The 25700-nt window shown below is 35.5% G+C and overlaps 1 protein-coding gene across 34 annotated transcripts in view; it reads right to left on the reverse strand.

Annotated features, from left to right (window-relative positions):
* The window catches only part of RIMS2 (regulating synaptic membrane exocytosis 2), a 446430-nt gene that overhangs the window by 372821 nt on the left and 47909 nt on the right, over positions 1 to 25700 (reverse strand). For 20 of the 34 annotated variants that reach the window (XM_064706349.1, XM_064706355.1, XM_064706334.1 and 17 more), the window contains exons 2-3: positions 10989 to 11021; positions 10497 to 10583 (exon numbers count right to left, since the gene is read on the reverse strand). The exons of the other annotated variants lie outside the window; for them this stretch is intronic. In XM_064706349.1, the coding sequence (XP_064562419.1) occupies positions 10497 to 10583; positions 10989 to 11021 (120 nt within the window). The remainder of the gene's footprint in view (positions 1 to 10496; positions 10584 to 10988; positions 11022 to 25700) is intronic. 34 annotated transcript variants of the gene reach the window in all.

Consider the following 25700-nt stretch of genomic DNA (forward strand, 5'->3'; position numbering starts at 1 on the left):
ATCAGTCCAATCCTTTCCTGCCTTAAATAAGGGAGAATAGACACTTTTTTCCTCTAGCCTTACTGCCCCTCAACAACACTTCAGTCAATTATAAAAAATATAATTAAATGTTCATTCTTTAATTGAGAAAATACTACAACTATTCCTTATCAAAAGAATAAAACAAGACAACAGTGATAACACTTGACTCATCTTCACTCTGAAAATTATATGACAACCACTGCAAATACACCAAAATAAAAGTACACAAAAGAGACTAAACCCTCCCAAAGACAAACACAGCATTAACTCACAGGTTTCAATCTAACAGAAAGGTTGTTGAAAGAAGTTGGGAATTTAAAAGCATGTAACCAACATTACTGAACTTTCACTTGAAAAGCTCTGCAGCTGGGAAGCCTAATTGTATTTTCAGCAAGCCTAATTGTGTTCCCTGACTCCAGGGGACAGGAATTCCCCAGATACTCTTGACTGACAGGTCTGGTTCTGCTTTCAACCTGCAAGTAAGCAAAAATACCCACTGCTAGTCAAACTAAGTATGAAAAGCATCACGGTTTCCACTGGTATCATTAGCAGCTGGAAGTGCCCATATCAGCATTCAGTACTGGCCACAGCTGGGTCATTTGTAGAAGTCATTCCAGAGATACAAACCAGTCTCAGCACCAGAATTTAGTAGTAAACCTTAATATATATGGCTTAGGCCACACAGGAAGACTTTGTGAAGTACCAAACATTTTCCGTATGAAGCAACTCCATAGAGTTAAAAGATATCCACCAGATCCACGTCTAGAATTACTGACATTGTTTCAGAACTTGCTTCCTGGTTCTGAAATTTGGTATTGTTTCATGAACCTAGTTGCTGATTTTCCAGGAATTCAATCCAACATCTTGAGGGTATTTATGCAGTTATGGTGTTATAATTGATTCAACCATGGTCACTGAATCTCTCCTCTTTCCTGAATATTTATTCAACATTTTTCATTATGCTTTGATCATGATATCGCTACCTGTGGTGCAAAATAGAAATATTTAGAATATTTTTAATATCAAATTACTGTCCATTAAAACTACCCGTTGAAAGTCTTTTTTATTGCACTAATCACTACTGATTTAAGAAGCCTGATGTATTTGATACAAATAGTTAAAAGTAATTAGTAAAGACAGATTGTTTCAGGAAACATATAAAAGTTTATTTAGTGGTAAAAATAACATCTCTGACTTCAAATCTGTGATCAGAATTGTCTTCAATTAATCTTTTTGGATGAATTTTCTTCCCAATTCATACAATAATTAAAAAACTTCTAGTTATTTCCAGAAATTTTTCAATCACTCAGTAGTATGCACAGCAGAAGAAATGAAGGTATCTTCTGTTCATGTTTTCTTACTAACAGTTTATATGGAAAAAAACACCCACACCAAACAAAAACTGGAATTACTCTGAATAAAGATACGGCTCTCCAAAAACTATACAAGTTAACACCTTTACATTATTCATACCCTTACTCATGTGTGATTCCTCAATAACCTCAATACCCTGGGAGGTTATTCCTCTTTGGTAAAAGCCATGCTGAGATTTTCCAGGTAAAATGTCAAAAGGATGAAACAGAAAGAATGAGATAAGGAGAAATATATTGAGGAGAGGAACCAAAGGACTGTTTTGATCTACAGCCTCATGCAAAAAGTCTAGAGAATCATCCCTGGAGAAAGTAGTTCTTAACTTATAATACCAGGTGAGCCTAATTACAAGTATTGAACACTAAAAAGCTCAAGTTAGCAATTTTCATAAAAAAAACCAGAAGCTGTATTGCCAAAGCAAGCCCAAGTCAGTCACAATTATTCTTCCTAAGTGATGAAAACAGACACTCATAACTCTGCTGTCTTGTGTGAGTGCATCCTGAACATACTCTTTACATTTACAGTACTATGAGGGTGGCTGCATGACTCACCGAAGCATAGCTTCAGGGAAGAGAGAGATCAGCTCCATTAAAGTCTGACTAGTTCCAACATCCTTTGATTTTATGATTCTGACTGCTAAGCTTATTATTTTCTCTTGGAAAATTCAACCAAAAAGAAGAATATTAACCTATAAGCAACTATTTTGGCATATTTTCAAACTAAATAATACAGAAAACACTATAATGTGTTGTTCTATTCTCCAAATCTAATAATATTAAATTAAATTTAAAATGTTTAGAATACAGAAAATACTGACAAAATAACAAATATCCATGGTGAGGAAAACTTTATCAGAATGCAGCAGCACAGAGAACCAAAATAAAATACATGGGAAACTTGCCAAAGGGAGCTAAGAAAATCTTTAACTAGGAAAACAGTAGTCTTGAGTTTGAAGAAGACAGTCTATGAAAACAATATTTGTACTATTAAAAGTAATTGTCTCAACTAACTGGCACCCAGAAATCCTATACACGAAGCACAGCCTGGCTGGACATTCTGGTTCTCTGTTAGGTTTCAAGCTAGGATTCTGTCTGTGCACAAAGGCCAGAGAATTGCTGAACTCTCAGGCTCCCCTTCAGCTTCAAGCACTCTAACTGCTGTTCTACAGCAGAAAGTTTTTGTGCTGGGCTGTTATTTTTAATGGGAATATTAATTCAAAATGCAAAATTACCAGAGGGCAAATACTGGCAGAAAACATCCCATGCAAAGTGATTCAGATAATACAAAGCCCACGGAAGTTCAGATTTTGGTATTTGCTATGTTCACAATGAGAATCGTGGACCTGACCACAATTCATCAGCATACTATCACACATGTGTTTTTTATTTTTCCTGAAGACAATTGTTCCCTGCTTGAAGAGAAAGGCAAACATATTCAAAAAGCTGATGAAATTTTCTACCAAACTAACAAAACATAAGAAATAGAAGATATTCTCTTTTTCTTTCCTTTTGCTTAGTCTCTGCCAAGTCATCTCCATGAATGTGACTAAGAGGTTATTTTATCAAAATAGAAACTTCATAAGAAAGCTAAGAATGTCACTTCTCACAATATTTCCTTTGTTAAAAGAAAAAACAGTTATTAAAAAGTTACTTCCATGAACTTGAATTTCCCTCAAATTGACATAAATAAAAATTGATGTACCATGAATGGTTGAAAATTTATAGATAGTCCATTAAAAAAACCTCTGTACATCATAGCAGCTGTTTGTGAACTGAATAGTCACTTCTCATTAAAGAAAAAAAAAGATTTCCTTTAGCAAGTCAAAACCATCTTATGCCACTTCTTGGAATAATCTTACTTGGGAATAGTAACATTCCATGTAAAATAGGGTTCGCATCACTTCCACTCACAGAATACAATATTTCCAGCCATTTTAATGAGAGTGACATTAAATTATCATGAATAATGTAGAGCCAGTAGAGTACAGCAGCTGGGGTCTGATTTTCTCTAGAAGTTTTGACCTTCCTAATATCAAGACTTGATAAACCATATAAATTGATGCATGATTTTTAGCATCAATTCTTCACAGAATGAAATGCATGATTCTTCTTTGGAACATAAAAATTTAAGCGTTCATTAGGGTTACAGTTAATGCCAAAATGAGTGTATAGAGCCTCTATGTCTTGCAAGAACACCTTTTGCTTCTGTCCTAAATGTTGCATTTGAGTTCACTGATTCAGTGGCAGGCTTAACATGGTTTCCTCTTAAGATAAGAGTATCATTTCTGTCTTAAGTTAAGCTTAAGCCAGCATTTTCTAAATCTATTTGCTTATCTCATTCAGACAACCTGTCATCCCTCTAGGGGTACTGTCTATTTATTTTTGAAAGCAGTTCAAATCAGGATGTTGTCAGCATATTAGTAGTGCCACAGCCTGTGACATTCACAAACCCTGAGAAATTGCAAAAATAAGAGTGAAAATATTTCCCACAAAGCTTTTAGGAGCAGTTCTATGTTAATATATTGTCTAGAAATCATCACCTTACACCTTTATGCATGTACATATGGAAACACTCCCTTCAATCATATTATATGTTGTACTACTTCTGTTATATAACACAGAACATCTAGAGATTTTAGTACACAAAATAGATCAGACATAGCTCCAATTCAGCCCTACCTTATAAATAAGTTGATATTTTCTCTTTTTATTCTTTTATCTAGTTTATTATTTGAGTAAGGTATACAAACAGATTATGTCATTTTGGGGGACTTCTTTCACCTTTTCCTTGCCCCTAATGCCAACTGCTGGCCAGGTAAGTACTTCTGATTGTATTCTTTCTATATGCAAGTCTGTTTTTATAACCCCAGATCCTCAAGGAATTCTTCATTATATCATACTACCTTGTTTTTGGTTCAAGTTTAGCTCTTTCAAAAACAGACAATAGGTTTCTTACATTTTCCCTGATCTTTTTAAAATTCTTTATTAAGTTTATTTATAAACTTCATTAATTTTTTAATGCAGCATCTATTCCTTTTTAATTAACCATATTCTGTGGTTCTACTGAATTACAAAACCATGTATGTTTCAGGATTTAAATAGATCAGTTGGGTTACAATAAGAAATATATTTCTTATGATTACTATATTTACCTGTACCAAGCATTTATTCTTTATATAATGTTTTATACATGTTTGTCAGCATGTCTGCTGATGAAACTTAGTTTTACTATATTCATAGAGTTGTTAAGATTGGAAAACACCTCAAATATTGAGTCCAACCTCTGACTGAACACCACCATGCCAAGCACCACATCCAGTCATTCCTTGACCACTTCCAGGGATGGTGAGTCCATCTCTTCCCTAGGCAGTTTCTTCCAATGCTTAACAAGCCATTGCTTCACTAAAAGGGTATCCCAACCTCATAAACATTGTGAACAATCCAAGCAACATAGACAAGTTTTTCTTGTATTGAATATTTTGAGAAAAAGGTCCAGAGCAACCATACAGTCAGGAAACTACCACATCATGTTGCAAATGGTAAATTTAATAGTCTCAGTAAGAGATGTAACAAGCCATCAAAACTACCTCAGAATGACCAAAGCAACAGAAGTTCTTTTGGTACCTCATATTTACTACATTAAGGAGACAAAACCAGTTTCATAGTTAAGAGGTATTTTGTGGATTTCTATTTTCATTTAGAGTAGCTACAATCTGCCTGTATTTTTTTTAATATACTGCAAATTATAATTTTAACTCATTTACTCTATTTTCTTTCTATCTTACGGCCCAAGAAAACAGAGCAGAATGTTAGACTTCTCATGACTCCAATGTCACGAGTATGGGCTGCAGAGACCTATTTTTCTCTTTCCTGAAATTATTTTTCAAGTAGAGTGTTTTTAACAGGTTCTATAAAAAAGCAGCCTGAACAGGAACTGCACTGACTGCAAATAAACCCACTGAGTATATATATAGCGTAAATTGCATTAAATAATGGTTGATGTGGGCTTGCTACCACATGCCCATTAGATAATTTGAAGACATTCAAAATTACCTTGTGGTTGGCAGACATTCTTTATGCAGTAATTTAGAATTCAAAATTAATGATCCATTGATTTCTGTTAAGTATGTGAGAAAAGTCAATCTAGTTGAACTAGAATTCATTAGAAATTCTCACAAACAGAAAATTTTACTGTTTTGCTGATGTAGTCTACCACGATAGAAAAATTAATTTAATTTACAGAAAAATATGCACAAAAAGGTTTTACTAGGTATCATCTTACAGTAATTTTCAATCTTCATTTCCTTAAGTGATAACATGACTTCCAGAAAAAACAAATATCTATTTATTTACAAGCCAGTTTTAGCAGAAAAAAATCCCTGTTGTGCTAAGCAATGTACATTTTTCAATCGCTCCTAGAATTAGTCTAGTAAAAGTACAAAAAGGCAATAAAATAATGTATTTATTTTGAAATCATTTGGCTACAAAAAGCATTATCTTTAATAATTTTTGATGCTGACTCTATTTTGTCTACTGTTCATTACTAATGTGCTCATCACTACCAAAAAAAAAGAAGAGAGGCTCAATTTCTGCTGTCAAATTGAATGATGGACCTCTTACAGTTCTTAGCAATTAACCAAACTTTCAGCCTGAAAATAAACAAAAATGTTTATGGGAAAAGGGATAAAACCCACTATCTTTTCAATATTTGGATATCTTTAAGCAGCAAACATTAGAAACTTTCCTAAATCACTACTTAAAAACACAGAGCTCTCATATCTTGAATGCTGTGACACTGATCACAGTTAACTAAAAAGATCTAATTGGGCTTTTAAAAGGAGATAAGAAAACATCAATGACCATAAGCAGTTCCTATCATAGAAGGAAAAACTCTGACTCTGCAGCTTAAAGGGATAACTATGAAATATAATAGACTGTGTGGAGCATAATAGAAATGTGGAAAGGTTGTCCATATTATAGATAAATTATATAACACTAGCACTTCCCATTGAAAATATCAGGAAGCAGTTTTAAAACAAAAAAGTGACAATTTCTCCATACAGATAATTAAGTTGAAGAATTCAGTTTCACCAAGTTCTGAAACCAAGAATACAAGTAGGTGTAAAACAGGACTGCAAATAACTGTGGCAAACAGATTCCTTATTGCCAGGGAATAAATCCAGCAGTGTGCATGCAGCCACTGCCTCAGGAAGTCACTAAAATATCTGTATCAGAACCATTCTATGCACACCCTTCTCCTTATGTGTGTTCTCAGGTATTCATTGCTGAATACTGCCAATATACAATATTGCAATAGTGGAATCTTCAGTGCCTTCTAGCACTGGAACTCCTTTATTGTGATTGGAGATGAACACCATTACACAACACTCCAAGATTCACTCAGAAGAAAGATACAAATCCAAGTCAAACAAGACCACCACATCCTAATGAGAAACAACCCGAATACACCTTTTACAAAACATACACCCTATAAATCTGAAGAAATAAAAATTGGTAGACTGATTGTTAAGCATCAAAACAGTTGCTTCAGAGGGCAACTAAATTTCTACTCTTTAAGGATTAAAATAGGGAAATATCTCCAATACTGCTGATAAAACTCATGATGAAGTACACACATGCTGGAGATAGAAGTATTCTTCATCAAGCCAAGATATGCAAGACCACTCTCAGTATCAGAATGATCACAAAAATTGGGAGAGGTGCCAAACATCTGTGGAAAGGAAAACGTCACTTCCATCTTGAAGAAGCATAAGGATCTACAGAGCCACAGACTGGTCAGACTCATCTCAATTCCTGGGAAAGTGATGGCACAACTAATCCTGGGAACTATTTCTAGGAACATGAACTACAAAGCAGTGATCAGGAATCAGTAGGCATTAACCAAGGGAAGTCATACTGGACCAACGTAATGACCCTCTACAATGAAATTACTGCAATGAGGGGAGAGCAGTGAATATTGTCCATCTTGTCTCAAATAAAGCTTGTCCCGTTGGCTCGCATAACATCCTCATAGAGAAGCTGATGAAGTACAGACTGGATGAGCAGACTTGAAGTAGAACTGGGACCTGGCTGAATGGCTGGGCCCAGAGCAGGGAGATGAGTGGCACAAAGTCTAGTTGGAGGCCAGTTCCTAGAGGGGTCATTATTGAGTCCAGTCCTGTTCAATAACTTACTTACCCAGACATTTTCTAGAGTCTGCATCTCTAGATATAATCAAAATTCAGCTACATGTAGTTTTAAACAGTGTCCCTAGGTGACAGCATGAAAAGAAAGGTTGGGCAAGATGACCTCCAGAAGTCTCTTCCAAACTCAACCATTTTGTGGTACAGAACTCATGTCCAAGAGCATCAGACTAATCATACCTCTGCCCATAGGCATACATGGTCAATGGGTCTACAAAAATACCTTTTCCAGAGCAAAAGTGAAACCTATAACATGATACCTTGTTTTCAGACACTACTTACTCCTATTCTGCTATTACTCACCACATTTTGTTCTCCCCAGATTCACTGTAAATAAGCTTTTTCATCAGCAAAGGTGGACAATCAGTATATCTCAAAATTAGACTCAGATTCTAACAGCAATTTCAAGTGGAAAATATTCTAATATGCATGAATAGCAGTAAAAGTTTCTACAGACATTTATTCTCCTCCCCAGTGTCCCACAGTGCTCCCCAGTACAACACTTTTTTGCAAACCATTAATGTCAGAATAAATAAAATTTAAAAGCTGCACCATTAGTATTTCTGTTCAATTTTCTCCCTGAATGTTTACAACAATCACAAAAACAAATCCTGATAATTAACACATTAATGAAATTATCACAAATAAACAGCGCTGGAAGACACTTTTAAAAGTCATTTAGTCCATTCTCTTGTTCCAGCACATGACCAGCTACACTTGGGTCTCTTCTAACAGCTATTTGCCAAACCTGCTCCTTAGGATTTTCACAGCTTCCAAACAAGGCCTAAACAAAGTATGCAAGCATTTTAAGTTTTCTTTCCACTAAAAAATTCTCCCTACCAAGTTCAGTCCTCCCTCAACTTAAGTTTACTCCTTTCAGCTTCACCATGAGATGAACATGGAAAAGTGATAATTTCCTTTCACTTGTCCATCTCCTTCATTCCCTGGGATTTTCTTTTAGGAGGCTAAATTAACTCATGTGTTTGATTATTTCCTAACACATACCATGGTTTTTAGACATCTAATTATTCATTCCTGTTACTCTCCACTGAATTACAACTGCTCCACATAAATTTTTGAAGGCTATGCTATTCCAGATGAGACCATACCAAAGCCTAGCAGTGGGAACACTTTTTCACAGTGCTTCCTGGCCAGTGTCTGGACATTCCTGTATGACATTAATCTCTTTCAGGATACGGGCTACAGCTCAACTTACGTACTATTAGGGCTCCCTGATTCTCTGCCAAAGATCATTTCCCTACACAATTTTTCTTTGTCCTATGTCAACCACATAAACTACCCCTAAAGAACATCCCTTTGCATTTTTCCTTTTGAATAGCATCATAACCATTGTTTGGGGTTTTCAGGATAATTTTTAATATAATCATGCCATGAGTTGTTAACACAAGAATGGGAGAAGTGTACCTAAAAATTCAGTGAGTATACCAATTAATTAATTTCTTAGTAACATAATAAAAACACTGAACAAAACTGGTTCCCAAAGAGCTCATCATTCAAAAAGATCCTTCCATTCTAACAGTAATAATTTTTTAATATTTTTGTTAACTATAACTCATCTGTTTACACTGCCCATATAGTATTTTAAGTTTCTTGAAAGCCATATGGCTTCATATTCACAACATTAGTGAGCAGAACAAACTTTTACTGTTAAGAAAACAGGGAATACAAAGTATTGTATAAAAAATGTAATATTGCCAGTTTCTAATAGTAACCAAAAAAACAACTATTAATATGTACACAATTTTATAAGCAGTTAAGTGAGAATATCAGAAAGAGAGCTCACAATAATACATTGCTTTACGGAACATCAATTTTATGTCCTATTTTTCCATTTTAATTCATGAAATGTTTTCACCATGTATACTCAAAAAAAAAATCACAGCTTTCATGACCCACAAGTATGAAGATCAATTTAAATACATATATTAAAAAATAAACAAAAATTAATTCTGCTTGGAAAGTAATTAGCAAGTTATACGCATGCTTTAAACCAGTTATGCATGAGTTCAAAAGTAAACATTTCTTTTATCACATGAACTCCCAATGTATAAACCTCTAGAAGAAAGAAGAGAGCAACTTAACTGTTTAACGCTCAAATAACATCCAAAACACATTTTAGCAATTTGAAAATTTATAATAAATATTTTTAGTTTCTCTTTATGAAAGGGATATTTTCCTCCCCATGCTTTAAGTGCTACTCTAAGACTCAATGCCCTAGCTTTGCCAGGTTCAGTTAAAACTTAAGATTTTCAGATAGCAAAAAAATCATAGAAAAGGTTCACAGATGAAATACTGGCTCAATCAAAGTCAAAATTTCTTCTGCTTTGATTGACCCAAGATTTCACCTTATATCTGTTGAAGTTCTGAAACATTACAGATATTCTAAAAGCATTAAAAAATGACATGATATGTTCCTGGTACTTAGAAAGCTCTTCTGACATTATGTAGATTCATATAGCATTCTATGCATGACTCAGACCACACATATGCATAGACATGCTATAATTAATGCTACATGTCTTAGCATTCCAGCTTCTCATGCACAGAAAACATATCACTTGACCAGAAGTTTCATTATAAGGAACGTTTGCCAAGAGGCAGACCAAAAAAAAAAAAAAAAAAACCAAAAAAAAAAATAACCACAGTAGCAGTAACTCCTTAAATTGTACTCTAATGCAATCACTTAAGTTACTGATAAGGAGAGTAAGACCCTGATTTTCAGTTTTCCCTTTGCAAATGAAGGGTTGGAAAGCAAATAGTGCTCAGCTTGTAGAATGCCCTCACCTGCATGTTCTAAAGGGGAAATTATTTTAAACATACCCTACATCATGTTCTAATGCTATACAGATGTTACTTAATCTACAGAGAGCAGCTTACTTACGTCTGGGGCTCCTTTTCATTTTGCTGTTTTTGCTGTGGTTGAAGAACGTTATTTACCAGCTCAGTGATCCCACTAAAGGGAAACCACCTGTTTAAACAAGCAAATAATGTGACTGAATAACCAACAAAACCACACTAGTTGAAATGTTTTCTTATCCAACATTAGTAGAAATAGACAGGCGGAAAAGCTAGAGCCAATGGGAATGTGAGCTGCAGAACTACAGAACTAAGTCAGCCACTAAGGGTGTAAGGAAAGTAAAGTTCTACAAGTCACCAGTTCACAAGCAGGCAGCAAGAACCTACATCCAGCTAACATGTGGATGGAGTAAGAAGCTACAGGCAGCTCTCTTACAAGCCAGTCAGGAAGCAGATGACAAACTACCTGCAGCCTACCAGGTATCAGTGAAAGCTAATACCATCAAAGGTGCAGAGAGCAGAACATGGCAAAGGTAGAAAAGTCAAGCCTAGTGCATCTTGAAGAGACTTTACTTACTGTGTCGGCTGTGGTTTTTGCTCTTCTTTGACCCTAAAAAGATAAGTTTGCACAGCTGAGTGCAACATGTTGAAAACAACTACCCTGAAGTACTAACATCTGTATCAAATGGGAAGGGAAAAGTTCCTATTTTGAATTAAAAGGATTTGCTTTAGTATTTGTTGCATGTTTATATTAAGTGGTACTATGGGTTTGTTTTTATTTCCACTTATTTTTAAAAATGGGGAGCGCCAAGAATAGAAAACTTTAATATGCAACTAAAATTAAATCAGTCATGTTACCTGACTTCCAATCTTTTTGCACATAATACCATATTAAAACATTTCCAGCAACACTTTCAGCAACAAATACAAAGGAAGGTGCTTTGATTATGTGAACTACAACCTATTTCTTTTTTATTTCCAACCAAACTGCCTGTCATTGTTCAAGGCAAATTTATAACATCTAATATGCTATTTAAAATACAATAGATTAAAGGAAAATCTGCATCATATTTATTAAACTACAGTGATGTCAGAACCTGAAGACAACATAACTAAAAACTAAGGAAGGAAAGCAAGGAATTTTACTCATCAGTGAACTTTACTAGGACTTGCTTAAAGAAATAACTGGATAATACATACAGTAGATCTGTTTTGTACTGATTAGTACTTGTCCACTGTCTTAGGCAAAATATTCCAACTAAAATACATGCTTTAACTTACATGAGCAAGCTGATGTTCTATACCAAACCTGTGCTGGTTTCAGCTGAAGTAGAGTTAATTTTCTTCCTAGTGGCTGTATGGGGCTGTAGTTTGACTTTGTGCTGAACACAGGGTTGATAACATAGAGATGTTTTTGCCATTGCTGAGCAGAGCTTACACAGAGCCAAGGCCTTTCCTGATTCTCCCACTCTAGTGAGGAAGTTGGGGGTGCATGGGAGGTTGGGAGGAGACAGAGCCAGGACAGGTGACCCAAACTGAGCAAAATTATATTCCAGACCATGTGACATCATGCTCAGTAAGTAAAGTTGGGAGAAGCAGGAAGAGGGGACATGTGGAGTGATGGAGTTTCCCTTCCCAGGTAACTGTCACACCTGATGGGGCCCTGCTCTCCTGGAGATGGCTGAACACCACCCTGCCCATGGGAAACACTGAATTAATTCCTTGTTTTGCTTTGCTTGTGTGACTAGCTTCTACTTTCCCTATTAAGCTGTCTTTATTTCAACCCTCAAGTTTTCTATCTTTTACCCTTCTAATTCTCTCCCTGATCCTACTGCTGAGGGAATGAGTGAGCAGCTGCCTGGGCCTTGTTTACTGACTGGGGCTAAACCATGCCAAAACCCAAGAAGAGAGACATTTACCCACAGGAATATTTACATCCTCTAATTGCAGGTATTGGTCTTAAATATCAAGTTAGGATGTACTTTCCCTGTATGTTCAAAAACCCAAGAAGGTTCCTATATAGATATTTTGAATGTCTCTCTATAGAGAATACTCTCACCTAACTAAACAGGAAGAACAGGCTCATAAATTTAAGTGGATGCTTGGTGTTGCACAGAAAAATAAAGCTCACCAAAATACCTCCATATCTTATCCACCATATGATATCACAGGAAATAACTTCATAAACAGGATTCAGTGACTAAATAAGATTTAAATAAGTGGATAATGAGAAACACTAATATCTTTCCAAAACTGAGTACCAAAAGGGAAAACTGAATATGCAACACACAGTAAAATGTCTTCTAACATGCTTTTGCCTCTTCAGCACTTTAGAAATGTATATTAAAATAACATTCCAGTACAAAAACCAAAATAAATAAATAAACAAGGCCCACAAAATCAAGCAGGTATATTAAACAAAAAAGAAAAACAAAAATGTCACATGCCAGGGCAATTCAACTCTACCATGCATCTTAATCATATTATTATCTACAATCAAGATAATCCACACTTGTTTTTCAATGTAGAAAATTCAAAGCAGGAGAAATGGGAGGGATAGGAAATCAAAGCATGCCCATACTTTTCTCACTAGGTAGCTCAGGACATTTAATTTAGATCCCCAACATTATGAGCCTTGAGGCTCTGCAGTCAGCTGTGAGGAGAAAATTCCTAGATAATGATTCAGAATACTTCAGTTGCCTACACAGAACTAGACACTGAAATGTGACCTGCCTGACAACTGGACATTGAAAATTGAATATATCACTAATCTAGACATTCCTTTCCATACATGATTTCCAAACCTTTGTACTCGACTCTTTTATTACTTCATTGTGAATTGTTCTATAGATCTAAACAAAGTAAGTCCAAGCCCTTCACATAATCAGATTACAACCAACATCCTCTTTTTGGATAGTGACCATGGTCAGTCATTTTTCACATGTGGAACTGAGATCAAATTACTGTAAGATCCTAAGTGTGTAGTTTGAAATCTTTGGTACACTTTTTTTCAACAAGATCTAGCATATTTACATCATAGTATATATATATGATGGCTTCAATTGCAGCTGGAAACCTTTAGTATTTTTGAAAATCTTACAATCAATTTTTAGTTTTCCATCATCAAATAAAATACATTGTCCATTATCAGACATGTTGAAAACCTACATTTAAAATTAATTTTTCAGCATTTTATAGAAACACTGTGCTCTAAGTCAGGATATGATATGACCCTAGAATTCAAAAGATCTTCCTTACAAATTAATCTTTTTGTCTCCTAGAATTCTGTCTCCTTCACTATCCACTTTCCAACACTGCAGTTATGTGAGGACAAGAGCTTCCATTATTATATAACAGTGACGCATTCCTCGAGCACTCTCCATATATCCTTCAGTCCCTGGATTGGGAAATTATCTTCCTTGACTTTATAACAAGCATAGAAGACAAACTACAATTTGAAAAGAAATTATTAAGAAATCTATTGAATTAATAGATTCTACCATATGATTTTAAATTAATATTAACCTTGTGGATCAACAGGCCTGAAGCCTTCAGGTGTGCAGCCAGGTATTTACCTTTCAAGGTCAGAGAACGGATACAGATTCTGGATCTAAATACAAAAACCACTGACTAATTTCTGCTTCTTTTTTTTCAGAAGACTTCATTCAGATGAAATTACAAGTTGTAGCAACTGATAGAAATAATTATATATTAGATGAAATGCACTGAATGTATTTTTAGCATTGCTGTGGTTTAAATATCTTTTTCTAGACAGAAAAGGACAAAAGAGACTCCATATAACTTGAACCCTGCCTTCATGTACACATACAGTCGTATTTCCTTTGGTTACAAGAGCTGGTTTGTGTTTCACTGGATTGTGTACTCCCATATTTATGCATTGTTTCTTCCCTCCTTTCAAAAATCAGCAACAAACAACTGCTTAAAAGAAGTGCCTTGCCAGGTCAGCAAACCTCCAGACCTTCATTTTCTCAACAGACCAACTGAAATACCCCAAGCAGTATAATTCTGCATTCTGTAGTTTCATAAAACTACATCCTGCTCCTTCCAGGCTACCTGTCTTCATTTAACCTTCTTACATCTTTCCAGCTCTATCCACTCAAAACTCTACCAAGAACAGTGCCAGTTCTCATTATTCACTAGAAACAAATTCTGCTCTAAAAACACCAAGGGCCTGCAGATAATGTGTCTGATCGACAGTAACTGAGACAATGTATTCCAACAATGCAGAATACCAAGTATTTTACCACCTACTCTAAAACATAAGAGGAGCTTGAACATTTTGTCACTACTTATTTTTTGAAAGATCACAACTCCATTCACTACTCCACTTGAAAAGAAGCCAAGATTTTGCTACTTGCCAACAATAAAGAATTTTTACACCTAGCACTTTGTTATGGGGAACCTCTGCCCTTTGAAACACACACAGCACCATTACTCTTGTGTTCCTCTGCAAGCCTACACAGTCCAAGTGCCAGACCCCTTTGATCTTTTCCAGTAGCTGGAATCATTAAGCTAAATCTCAAGTTACCGTGAACAGTTTTTGATGTTAGATCCTCTCTGTGTACTAAAAATTTCCTCAAAGATTAAGGCTATTCCCACTGGCACAGGGAATGAATATGAGAACAGAACAGAAAGAAGAGGGAAGAGAACAAGAAAAATGGAAGCAGAAAACTAAGTAATGAAAACATCAATATAAAAATTATTATCCCTTTAAACTCCTAATACTTTTCTATTTTTCAATCCATTGCCACCAGTAAAAGCTTCTCTCTAAAATCTACTATGGCAAAACCATAAAATAATTTTTCCACAAGGTGCTTTGGAGACAGGTAAACTAAAAAGCACTCTGTTACCAGAGCTCATCTGTATTTTCACATACTTCACATGAATAGCCACAAAAACATAGGGGAAAGCTCAAGTGCCTCAATCTATGAAAATAACACTTAAAACAGACTCTATACCTCCTAGATATTTCTATTAGTTCTTCTCAAGTGATGTTTGGGGAATCTGTATTTTAGAATCAGCCATCCTTGGCAGGGATAAACATAATATTTACCTCTAACCCAGTAATACTCACAAGATTCACAACTTGCCATCCATGGACCTACAAGCACAAGGAGATCAAATGTTCAGGAGTGTCATGGTTTGAGCCTGGCACAGAGCCAGTGCCCCCCATGAAAATGCCTCACCCTGGTGTCTGCTGTGAGATGTGACCAGGAATAAGCAAAACAGGCTCTAACTTAAACATAAAGGACACTTTATTACTTAAACTACAGGAAAATAGGGAGAGACTATAAGGAAAAAGAAGAAAAGAATTGAAAACCTTACAAAAAAAACCATTTTCCTCCTCCCCACCACCTGACTTTCCCAATCCAATACATTCTCCCAAAACACACCAACTGCCCAGCCCGGCACGACACTTTAGTATACTCAAACTTCAGTTCATGAAGAGGAAAGGAGTCTTTCTCGTTCCATAGGCTTCTCGTGGAAACACACTGAAAACCTCGTGTGCTTCCCTGTCACTTCGGCACCGCCCGGGGAAAAAAAAAGTCCTTTTGCCGCTTGTGACATGTTCCTTCCATGCCCAGTGCTCTCACCACTGAGACATGGCCAGAGCTGCTTTTAGGGTTGTCTTTCAAGGATGCCTTGTCTCACTCCAAAAAGGCACAGTCTCTGCTTTTGGGACATCTGTCCCCCCCATATTTTTCCAACCCCCTGGGGCCGGGGGTCCTCACGAATGAACCCTCCTGGTTTTGAGGCACTGCCTCCCCCTAAATGCAGTCTGTGTCACAGGAACAACTGAGTCCATGGATACAAGAAAAAGTCCAGCCAAAAGGCCACTCCAAATCATCTCCCCCCATCCAATCATCTCCACATTCTTCGGGCCAAAGTCCTTGTCTCATCTCATCTCTCATCTCCCTTCTTATTCAGCTTCGAGGAGGATTAGCATTTTTGCAAGGCCCCAATCATGCAAGAAAGGGTTAAAAGTTTTCAGTCTCTGCTGTCGGTCCCGGAGCGACTCCCACGCACGCTGCCCACACGCTGCCGCTCCGGCCGGGCAGTCTTCCTCCCCCTTCTCCTTCTGGCTGGCTGCTCTCCTGGGGGGGGGGGGGGGGGGCGCTGGCTGCCCGAGGGCCTACCGCATGGCCGCCCCTCCCCCGCCCAGCAGCAACAGGCTGGGCGGGGGAGAGAGATCTGAACTCTTCGCCGCGATGTCCAAAAGAGGAAGTGCCAAGGGCAGTGCCTTGCTTTTAACCCCTGTGTATTCTCGGAGGTGTGTCCAAACCCCACCGGCCATACCGGACGCCAGTCTCAAACCCAAAACCTTCATTGGTTTGACCACAGCTTCCCAGAATTCCCACTCCTTCCTGGTCAAACCACGACAAGGAGTAAACTGGGTGTACCTAGAAACACTTAGTTGAGTGTATAGCATATAACACTCTATATCACTGTCATTTAAAAATACACAGGTCAGTAATTTCACTCTTTTGCTCAATAATAGCCTATGTTTACAATATTTCCTAACTCCATGGATTAGGATGGACCAGGATAGAAGTTTTTTCTAGCCCTTTTGTTGAAATTGAGAAGATTGGAAAAGCGAGTCAATTTTTTGCTTGGAACTCATCCATGAAAAAAAATTCTATTTTATGATTACTGTTAATGCTGTAATGTTGTGAGTATCAATTTAATGAAGCTGTTGATGCTTCTAGAGTAGTTATTTTTATTAAAAATATCACCTAGGAAATCCAGAGAGTTGGAAACTCGTATGAAATGTTTAAGTTCAGAGAATGTAGATCCTAATGACAAAGCAGGATATATGTGCAGTAGTCTCAATGAGCAATGCATGTTACACTAAACTTGATTAAGAATCAACATGAGATTAAATATTAATGCACCAAACTATCTGGTTTTCCTGAAGCAAATCATACAGGAAGGATGAGGGACAGTCTCAGATCTGTATAAAGAATTGTCACGTTTTGCTTCCTCTGCAGATACCATACTGACATTGACCTCCAGCTTTGTTCACAACAAAGAAATAGAAATAGTTGAGAGAATACAGCAGCAAATAATTACATCTCAAACCCAGATTTACATTATACGAAATAAAAATGTGTAAAGCTGCTATTTTTCAAATAAAAACAGCAGCATGAATGCTAACTAGTTCATAACTAACTGTATTATAAGGTGAATTAAACTGAATACTATTCTCAGGATTAGTATTTTCATTTATTTGCATTCTGGACCACACTAACCCAGAGGAGAGTACAGAGACACAGCTTTCTCAAGAGTCAAGGCACCAACATCTTTGAAGCGTTCTCTCTCTCTTCAATAACTGTCCACAATTTTAAGCAGAATTTGAACTATTCCAGAATCACTTCATAGTTAGCAAATGTCTTTTCAATGCAGAACTAGTAAGATTTTAAGGAAGGGACGAAACTAGCTTCACCTGGAATTTATATACTCCCATTGTCATAGCATTTGAACATAACCTGTAAAAGTATTTACCATTGGCAATATTTCTTAATTTAGAACAACTTCCTCCCCTGGAACTTATACCCTTGAAAATGGCACTGAAAATAATATAGATTTAAAGAAACAATGATAAAATTCTAACCTCCCTTCTCTCTTGCTTCCCTGTGCCTTCCATTATTTCTGTCACAAAAATTGCATTCCATGCATAACTATATCCAAACCACTCTGAAGATAGCCATTCCCTCATTTTAATTTTTCTGAACATCAGCTCCAGCAACATTTAGAGGTTTCCACACCCTGTCTTAGAAGGCAAGGTCCATTAATCCATTTTCCTAGATTGCCTGCTGTGGACTCTTTCCTTTTTTAATTTTTCCTAAATCTTCATAACAATATTTCAATTATATGCCCTGGACCAAATGAACAAAAAAAAAGGGCTATTTGCAGTGACTACTCTCACACATTGGAAGTCAAGACACAACACAAGCACAGTATATAACTGTGCCTGCATCCACCCTTGACAGAACAGGGGAGTTAACACAGACATATATTCAAATACAACCAGCTATTTTCTTGAGAAGGCATCTCTACAGATTAATTATGTTAAATTACATAAGTATGCTTAACTCCCAGAAAGGAGGTCAAACATAAATCCATGGCAATTACATAACTTTAAAATACTATATATTACTGAATTGATTCTTTGCATTGATTATGATCATATTTAAGAACACACACATAATGACATGCAGTTTAACTAATTTGATCAAACAAAGTCTTTAATTTATATTACTGTTCCAAGCGTTTCATTAATTTAGGGAGTATCAACAGTTGAATTGAGGAGGATCATATTTTGGACAACAAAGTAATGTCTTAAGGAATATTTTCCTGAATATATACACAGGTGATTTTACCGTAATTTTGTTCTGTTTGTAACAAACATACCAGTAGTTTCCAAAAAAGCACTTCCACAATCAGTAGATGAGTGGTTATTGGATAGTTGATATAAGTGAACAAGCAGGTGGAGAAGTTGGGTACTTGGGCTAGAAACAATATTTTTTCTGGTACACAGAAAAAATATAAAACCTAACTAAATCCAAGCTTAAAAGGTTAAACATTGCTTGAAGTCCAAACTAAATTTACTTTGAAGATATATGACAAACAACAAGAAGGCACCATACATCCTTTACAGATAAGCACAAAAATATACATGCTCCTGTATAACAGTCTAAGCTGAATGAGGTCCCTGAATGAGCCTCAGATGAACATCATCCATAAACATAACAAGTTCTGTGAAATAAAGCCTACTCTGACATTTAGATGTTAATTAGAAATGGGATGGTTTAATCTAAGGTTCCAGACAAGGTGCAAAGTGATATTGTGACACTAATATTTTTATAAAATAGCTACTAAAATGTGGTTCACTGTGACCAAAACCAGTGCTCAACAGCCCTGTACTTTTAACTCTAAAACTGAAGAACTGACAGTATGTTTTGATTATTTCAGAATCAGCAAAACAAATCAGATTCTGCTTATCTTAGGACAAGAACTCCTCAGGGCAGAAATGTTTCCTACCATTCATTTCTGGGATGGGAAAAGGAGACACTGTGTTCTACAAAAGAAAGCTCCCTTGCTTCTCACACATCCTAACTCAGCCAGACTTCTTCCCTGCTGTTTGTTATGGTGTTCAGAGTGAAATGATAAAAATCAATGTCAAACTCACCAATCAGCACATGAGAAAGTTATTATAATAATATTAAATAAAACCTGTACTATTAAATAAGTAGTGCAATGAACAGTAGCCATTATATTATATACAGTTATACATACACTATGTATGTATAGTATATACACATACTATATATAGCTATACATATGTTATATACAATCCAAATAATTCATTCACCAATCAATGCTCTCTTTTGAAGGTTATACAAAATTGCAAGCAGGAGGCTTATACCAGGGAGGTGATATTAAGAGGTCTATGGGTTTGTCCAAACCTACCACAGTTGAAAGTGAACTACTGCAGCTTTTCCCTATATTTAGTAAGGAAAAAAATATTTTAGTTATCACATATTAAGTGGGAATTTCTAAGACAGATTTTTAAAGTCCTCAGCATTATAATTTGCTGCCCAGTTGCAGCAGGCCAGCTGCTTCCCACATAGACATCACGTCTGCTGAGGAAAAGAGGCATGTAAAACATGCTTCCAAACATTCTGGAAAAACTAAATTTTAAAGGAAGAAATAACAAAGTCATGGATCACACAAAGTTTTCAAAGAGGGGCAACAACCAGAAAACAATATAAACAACCATAACAAAGGAATTATATTGGGTGAAATTCTATCTTTCAATCCTAAAACGTCAGACGTTTTTTTCAGATTGTCACATTACTAATATTTTTGAACTAGTAGTCCCACAGATTTGCTTTTTTATCTGGGTAAAGCAACTGATATCTGTCAGCTGTTCATCTCTAGCATCATATATAATAGCGGCAAAATTGGACCAGCTAACTTGCAACACATAAAGCCAAAAATTAGCCTGTTTTAGAAATGCAGTAAGAACAAAAAGATCAAATTCATGCATAAGAAGCATGTCAAGAGCAGCACAAGTTTAAGGAACAATTAAACACACAAGTTTAAGGAATCCTTGAACCATAGTAGATATTTCTTTAAAGTAGTTTACCTGTTCAGTTTTTATCAGCTCATTTAAAGAGCAGGTAATGTTGTGTCATTCTTCACTATAATGAATTTCCAAATGCATTTCAAGGACACGAGATACGAGTAAATAACTCCTTGAATGCAATCAGTTTGTTCTGTCAGCAGACCCCTTTTCAGACAATTTAAAAAAAGGCAATGTTCCTACAAATAACTTTCCATTTCTGTCAAAAGTCCAAATTTGAGACAACAGTCCCTGTCCTGCTGTATATTTGGTCACACTGTCTCCCTCACACAATCTGAAAAGCTCTGACTTCTCTCTGATCTCAGGTCTCATATTTTAAACAGGCAGAAACACCTCCCATGGGAGCCTGACGCTTGTTCACAGCCTCTAGGTAAGCAGCAACTGCCTTCACTCTGGATGTTTGAGCTGATTGAACTTTAGGCACATGCATATTTCAATTAATTGGAGGAAAATAGTTTTATTTGGACTTAATTTTCTTCTCCAATTTAGTAAATGTTACTCTCCTAAGTCCTGTAGATATGTGGATATTTCAGGCAGACGACTTACAGTGAATGAAAGAAATCACTCTGAGACAGCAGGCATCAAATCTGAAAAAAATGTTGGACTTTCCTCTAATTTTCCAAGAAGGAATAGAGACAAAGTTGTCCAATTATCACATAGCATTTGTTATTAGATGCAATTTTCTGTAATTATGAGGACCTCATAGCAAGCCTTGGGTGAGATTTTCATTGAAAAAATGAAGATACAGATATCCCTACAAACTAAACTCTAGCAAAGATTCATTTTTAACAGCTAGCATTCATTTGACTGTATCTATTTTCAAAAAGTCAGGTTTCTCCAAGGAAGTGCTGGAATAGCACTTAGGTCTGCCACATATTTTGTGTAAAGAGGAAAAAAAATTCTTTACATTCTTGCCCACAGGATGTGTGCAATGTACCACAAGAGCTGCATTACAGTGAGCCATATTTTACTTCTGGAAAAAAGAATGACTGTAACAAGGTAAATTTTATAGTCTTTTTCATGACCAAAATGTAAACATTTCCCACTATTATAGTAATAACACATGCATAAATATATCCAAATTTAGCATACACATGTACAAGGCTATTCAAACTTTAGTAAATTATCTCCAAACACAGTTTTACCAGAGTGAACTTCAGTAATGGATAATCAAATACCAAATAAAGTTTTGTCCAACAACAGTTTTTCTTAGAAAACACTCAAAAAAGGCTTAAATATTTTAAATTAGAATTTTAATCATAAGGATTTCTAAGGGAGATTTATTTCAGTGTTGGGATCACAACTTCCCTTACTTAATGCAATTTTTGTTCTTCCTGTATTGGAAAGAGAAGACTTTATTTTTTACTTATGCTTCAAAATGTTTTGCAATTAACCAAAGTTCTCAAGGAATTCATAAAATGAAACAGAATCCTAATTTTAAAATTAATACAAAAGCTACAACATTGAAATCAAACACATTAGGACCTTTTTAGAACATGAGTTGAATTCTAATGTAATTAAAGTGTCCATTAATATAGAAATTTCTCCTAAGGGTTTTGAGTTGCTTTTGGATTGGATTTTTACTTTTTCAACAGTAGATGGCATTCCAAGCATCTCCTGCAGAAAGTGCTTTTATAGATGCTTGTTCTGTCACCAGCTGCTAGTGAAATATGCAACCCTGGGCTCAGATGCTAGCAGGTGAATTAAAAACAATTTATTTTAACTCTGTAATTAATTTTAAATGCTCTGGTAATTACTTTGGACTTGATATGTTATTTTGCCTGTTAAATAGCTATTTTATAATATCTCTGAGATATCCGCCAGCTGAATATCTTATACACTAGAGCTTAAAAACTGCACAGTACACAATAAGCTAGCATTTCTCAGACTGCGACATTTAATTGTGTGAAATAGATTCCAATTTCTTCCAGAGTTCAGGCAATCCTAGAGAAGGGTTATTGCAAAGGATGAAACAGGAATAGAAATAAAACAAAATCAATTATTTGCTCCTGTTCTCTTCCAAACCAGCTTTAACAACGACCCCCTTTTTGGAGCAGACTTGTGTCCTGCAGCCCCTCTGCACACGAAGCTCCAGATCACTATTGCAGAACAAACAGGGTGTTGGCAGGACAGCTTCAACTGTAAGGCTGGATTAGTAAATGGCTTGAAAAATTCAAGTTCCCTACCAAAAAAGAAACACAATATAACTTTTACTACCAAAAAAAAGATTACATTCCAAGATTTAAACAAGAAGTGAAAAACCAGGAAAAGAAAAATGAGTGAGAAACACAACAGTAATGCATACAAATTCAATGACAATACTTTCCAATAGTCTATTTATCAAGAAATCATCCATTTTTTCTGATTTGGTGGTGTTGTTCACATAAATCTTCAGAGTTAAAAAAACTTTTATCAAATATATTTTTTTAATATTTTATGAGGTAATCGTGCCTATGTTATTACCTTGTTCTATTATATATTCTATATAATATAGAAGCTATTATACATTATTATGCTGATGGTGGTATTATGATGATAATATCATTATAGTATGATGCTATTAAAGTATTAATACCTCTTTTGTGAGACTAAAACATAAAATACTGGAGTTTTTCCTGAGAATATATTTAGTTGAATAAAAATATAAATGGGAATACTTGCAGATAGCATTGAATTCTCTATTCACATATTCTATGTAATTTATATTTCATATCTGGAGGCCACAGGAAATTACTGTGATATAATCTTATCTGTGATGTAATGTCTCTGACCACATGAGATACTAGAAGTAAATACAATGCCCAGTTTACATGCTACTCAGAGAAAGCATGAGTGGTTTTCTTTAAAAACAGATGTTATCTGGTGATTCATTTGATGACTAGAAAATTTAGAATCATAAATAGAATTTTATTATAAACTGTCTGCATGACTAGTTATAGCAACATAGTTACAATAGTGGAAATGTTCTTTTCCATTGGTTTTATATGCCTGAAACAATGTTCCACTAAGAAAGACAATATTCCAGAATTGTTTACTATTTCTGTCTACATTTCTCTTTTTATCACTATTCTGCTGGGGTTTGCTTGCTATTTGCACCTTTATTTTGAAATGAACCAAAGTTCGATGATACTTGGAAGACCATTTTCCTAAATTTTTTTCTGATGCTTTGTTTTTTATGCCCTTGTCTTCTATTTTTCGCATGAGTAAGGCTCCCCTAGTTTGAAGAGTTTATTTTGATCATTTTTGTGCACATTTTTCCTTCCCATATTGTACAGACATATTTACAGTGAGCAAGCAAAGTGATTCTAGAGCTGCATCATGGATGCCAACTAAACTGGGGCTTGTGTTTGTTTTAGTGAGCAAACTTTGGGCTCCAGAGACAAACGTAATCCAAACCCATGAGCACAAACAGTTTTGAAACTACTGACAATTTTGCATACATTCCACTCTCTCTGCACTTAAAACATCCAACTCTTAAGGCTTTAAAAGACAGATGGTATTCTCTGAATATGGGTTTTAAAAAAAGGAACTACTTTAGAAAATGCCTTCTAAACAGAAAACAACTAATCAATAAAGGAAATAACACATACAAAAAAAACTCATACAGAACACATTGGCAAAATTAATCTTTAACAATTTTGATTTTTTTACCGGAATTAAAATTCTTTCAAATCATTTCTATGTCACAAATAACGCTGTATGCAGAAGCTTAAAAGCATTTAAATGACCTGCTATTAAAATTAATCAAAATATTTTCTTTCAATCTAAGCTGTAAGGGCTTCTGACCAAAATATCTTGTCTTGGCTGAAAATGCCAAGTTTTAGTTTTAAAAGCTAAAACTATATTAACAATCAAACTATATTAATCATTTTCATTAATTTGCGTTAGGGCCTGCCACATATAGGGCCTCTGTAGTGGCCAGTGGCTGAATCAGAGACATTTCCAGGTTGAAGGAGTTGTGGATTTACTCAGCCTATGAAAATCTTGGGGTTTTGGGTCCACTGGGTTTGACATTCCAGAGTACAATGCAGGTTGATGTATCAAACTGTTCTAAATTTCAACACTGCAGTGACATTATAAATTTATTTTTGCTTTGGGTGTTAATTTCCTTCAGTGTCTTTTTACAGTTTATTCAGAAAATTGCTTTAATAAACGATGAAAAAAAGCCTTAAACTGCACTTCTGCCTGCATCATAGAATTAAGAATGAAGTGAGAATCTGATCTGTGTAACTTCTCATTTCTCAGTGAAAACACAATATCTATTCTCTAAACAGGCTCCAGGAGAGACCTCTGGATTCAAAAAAGGCAAGATCACAATCAAATAAAAATGGTACTACTATTTAGTAAATTCCATGTTTATTTAAGCTTCTTTAACTGGCTTTCATAGGGCAACTACTCATAAATTACTGTAACTATTCCTCTGAGCAAACTATCTAACCTCTGAGGTCATACATAAATTACAGTTTAAATCAATACAAGTTGTTGGGACATTTCCTTCTTATTCTGATTCAAAAAGTATATCCCAGTGGTTCCTGAAAGTAGTACATTCATTTCTATAAATTTCAAAATTCTCCCCCGGAATAAAGAAAAAGATTGATTGTGTGATTACTTTTAACATAGATTCTGAAATCAAATACAGTATCCCTGAATTTGTAACAATCTTACCATTCTCTGACTTTTTTCTATATATTTACTAAGATTAACTTTCCTAGTCAGGCTGCAAAAAAACTTCAAACAATCTTCAAGAAACAAACTCAAGTGCTAACGTAAAGGTAACCTCTAAACCTTTTCACCAAAACTAATGGAAATTTTAAGTGTACAATTAAACTCCATACACTACTTAAGAGTACAGTATTCTCTCAAAGTTCAGCATTTTGATGTTGAGTCCATGCCTAAATTTCCTGAAAGGATGCAATGTCATTTGTATGACATTACAAAGTAGAATCTGAAGTTTTCCCCCTTTGTTTTCTATTTCCTGGGAATACATTTACTAACAAATTAAGAACTTAGAATGCTCTCCCTGAGACACATCTCACCTGAAATGCTCCTTTATAAGAGTGATCGGTCTGGGATTTCAGAAACTTGGGGCTGGCTATAATAGGTTAAAGGCATTTGTAACAT

Source organism: Zonotrichia leucophrys, chromosome 2 (assembly GCF_028769735.1).
Source record: "Zonotrichia leucophrys gambelii isolate GWCS_2022_RI chromosome 2, RI_Zleu_2.0, whole genome shotgun sequence".
NCBI classification, from domain to species: domain Eukaryota; kingdom Metazoa; phylum Chordata; class Aves; order Passeriformes; family Passerellidae; genus Zonotrichia; species Zonotrichia leucophrys.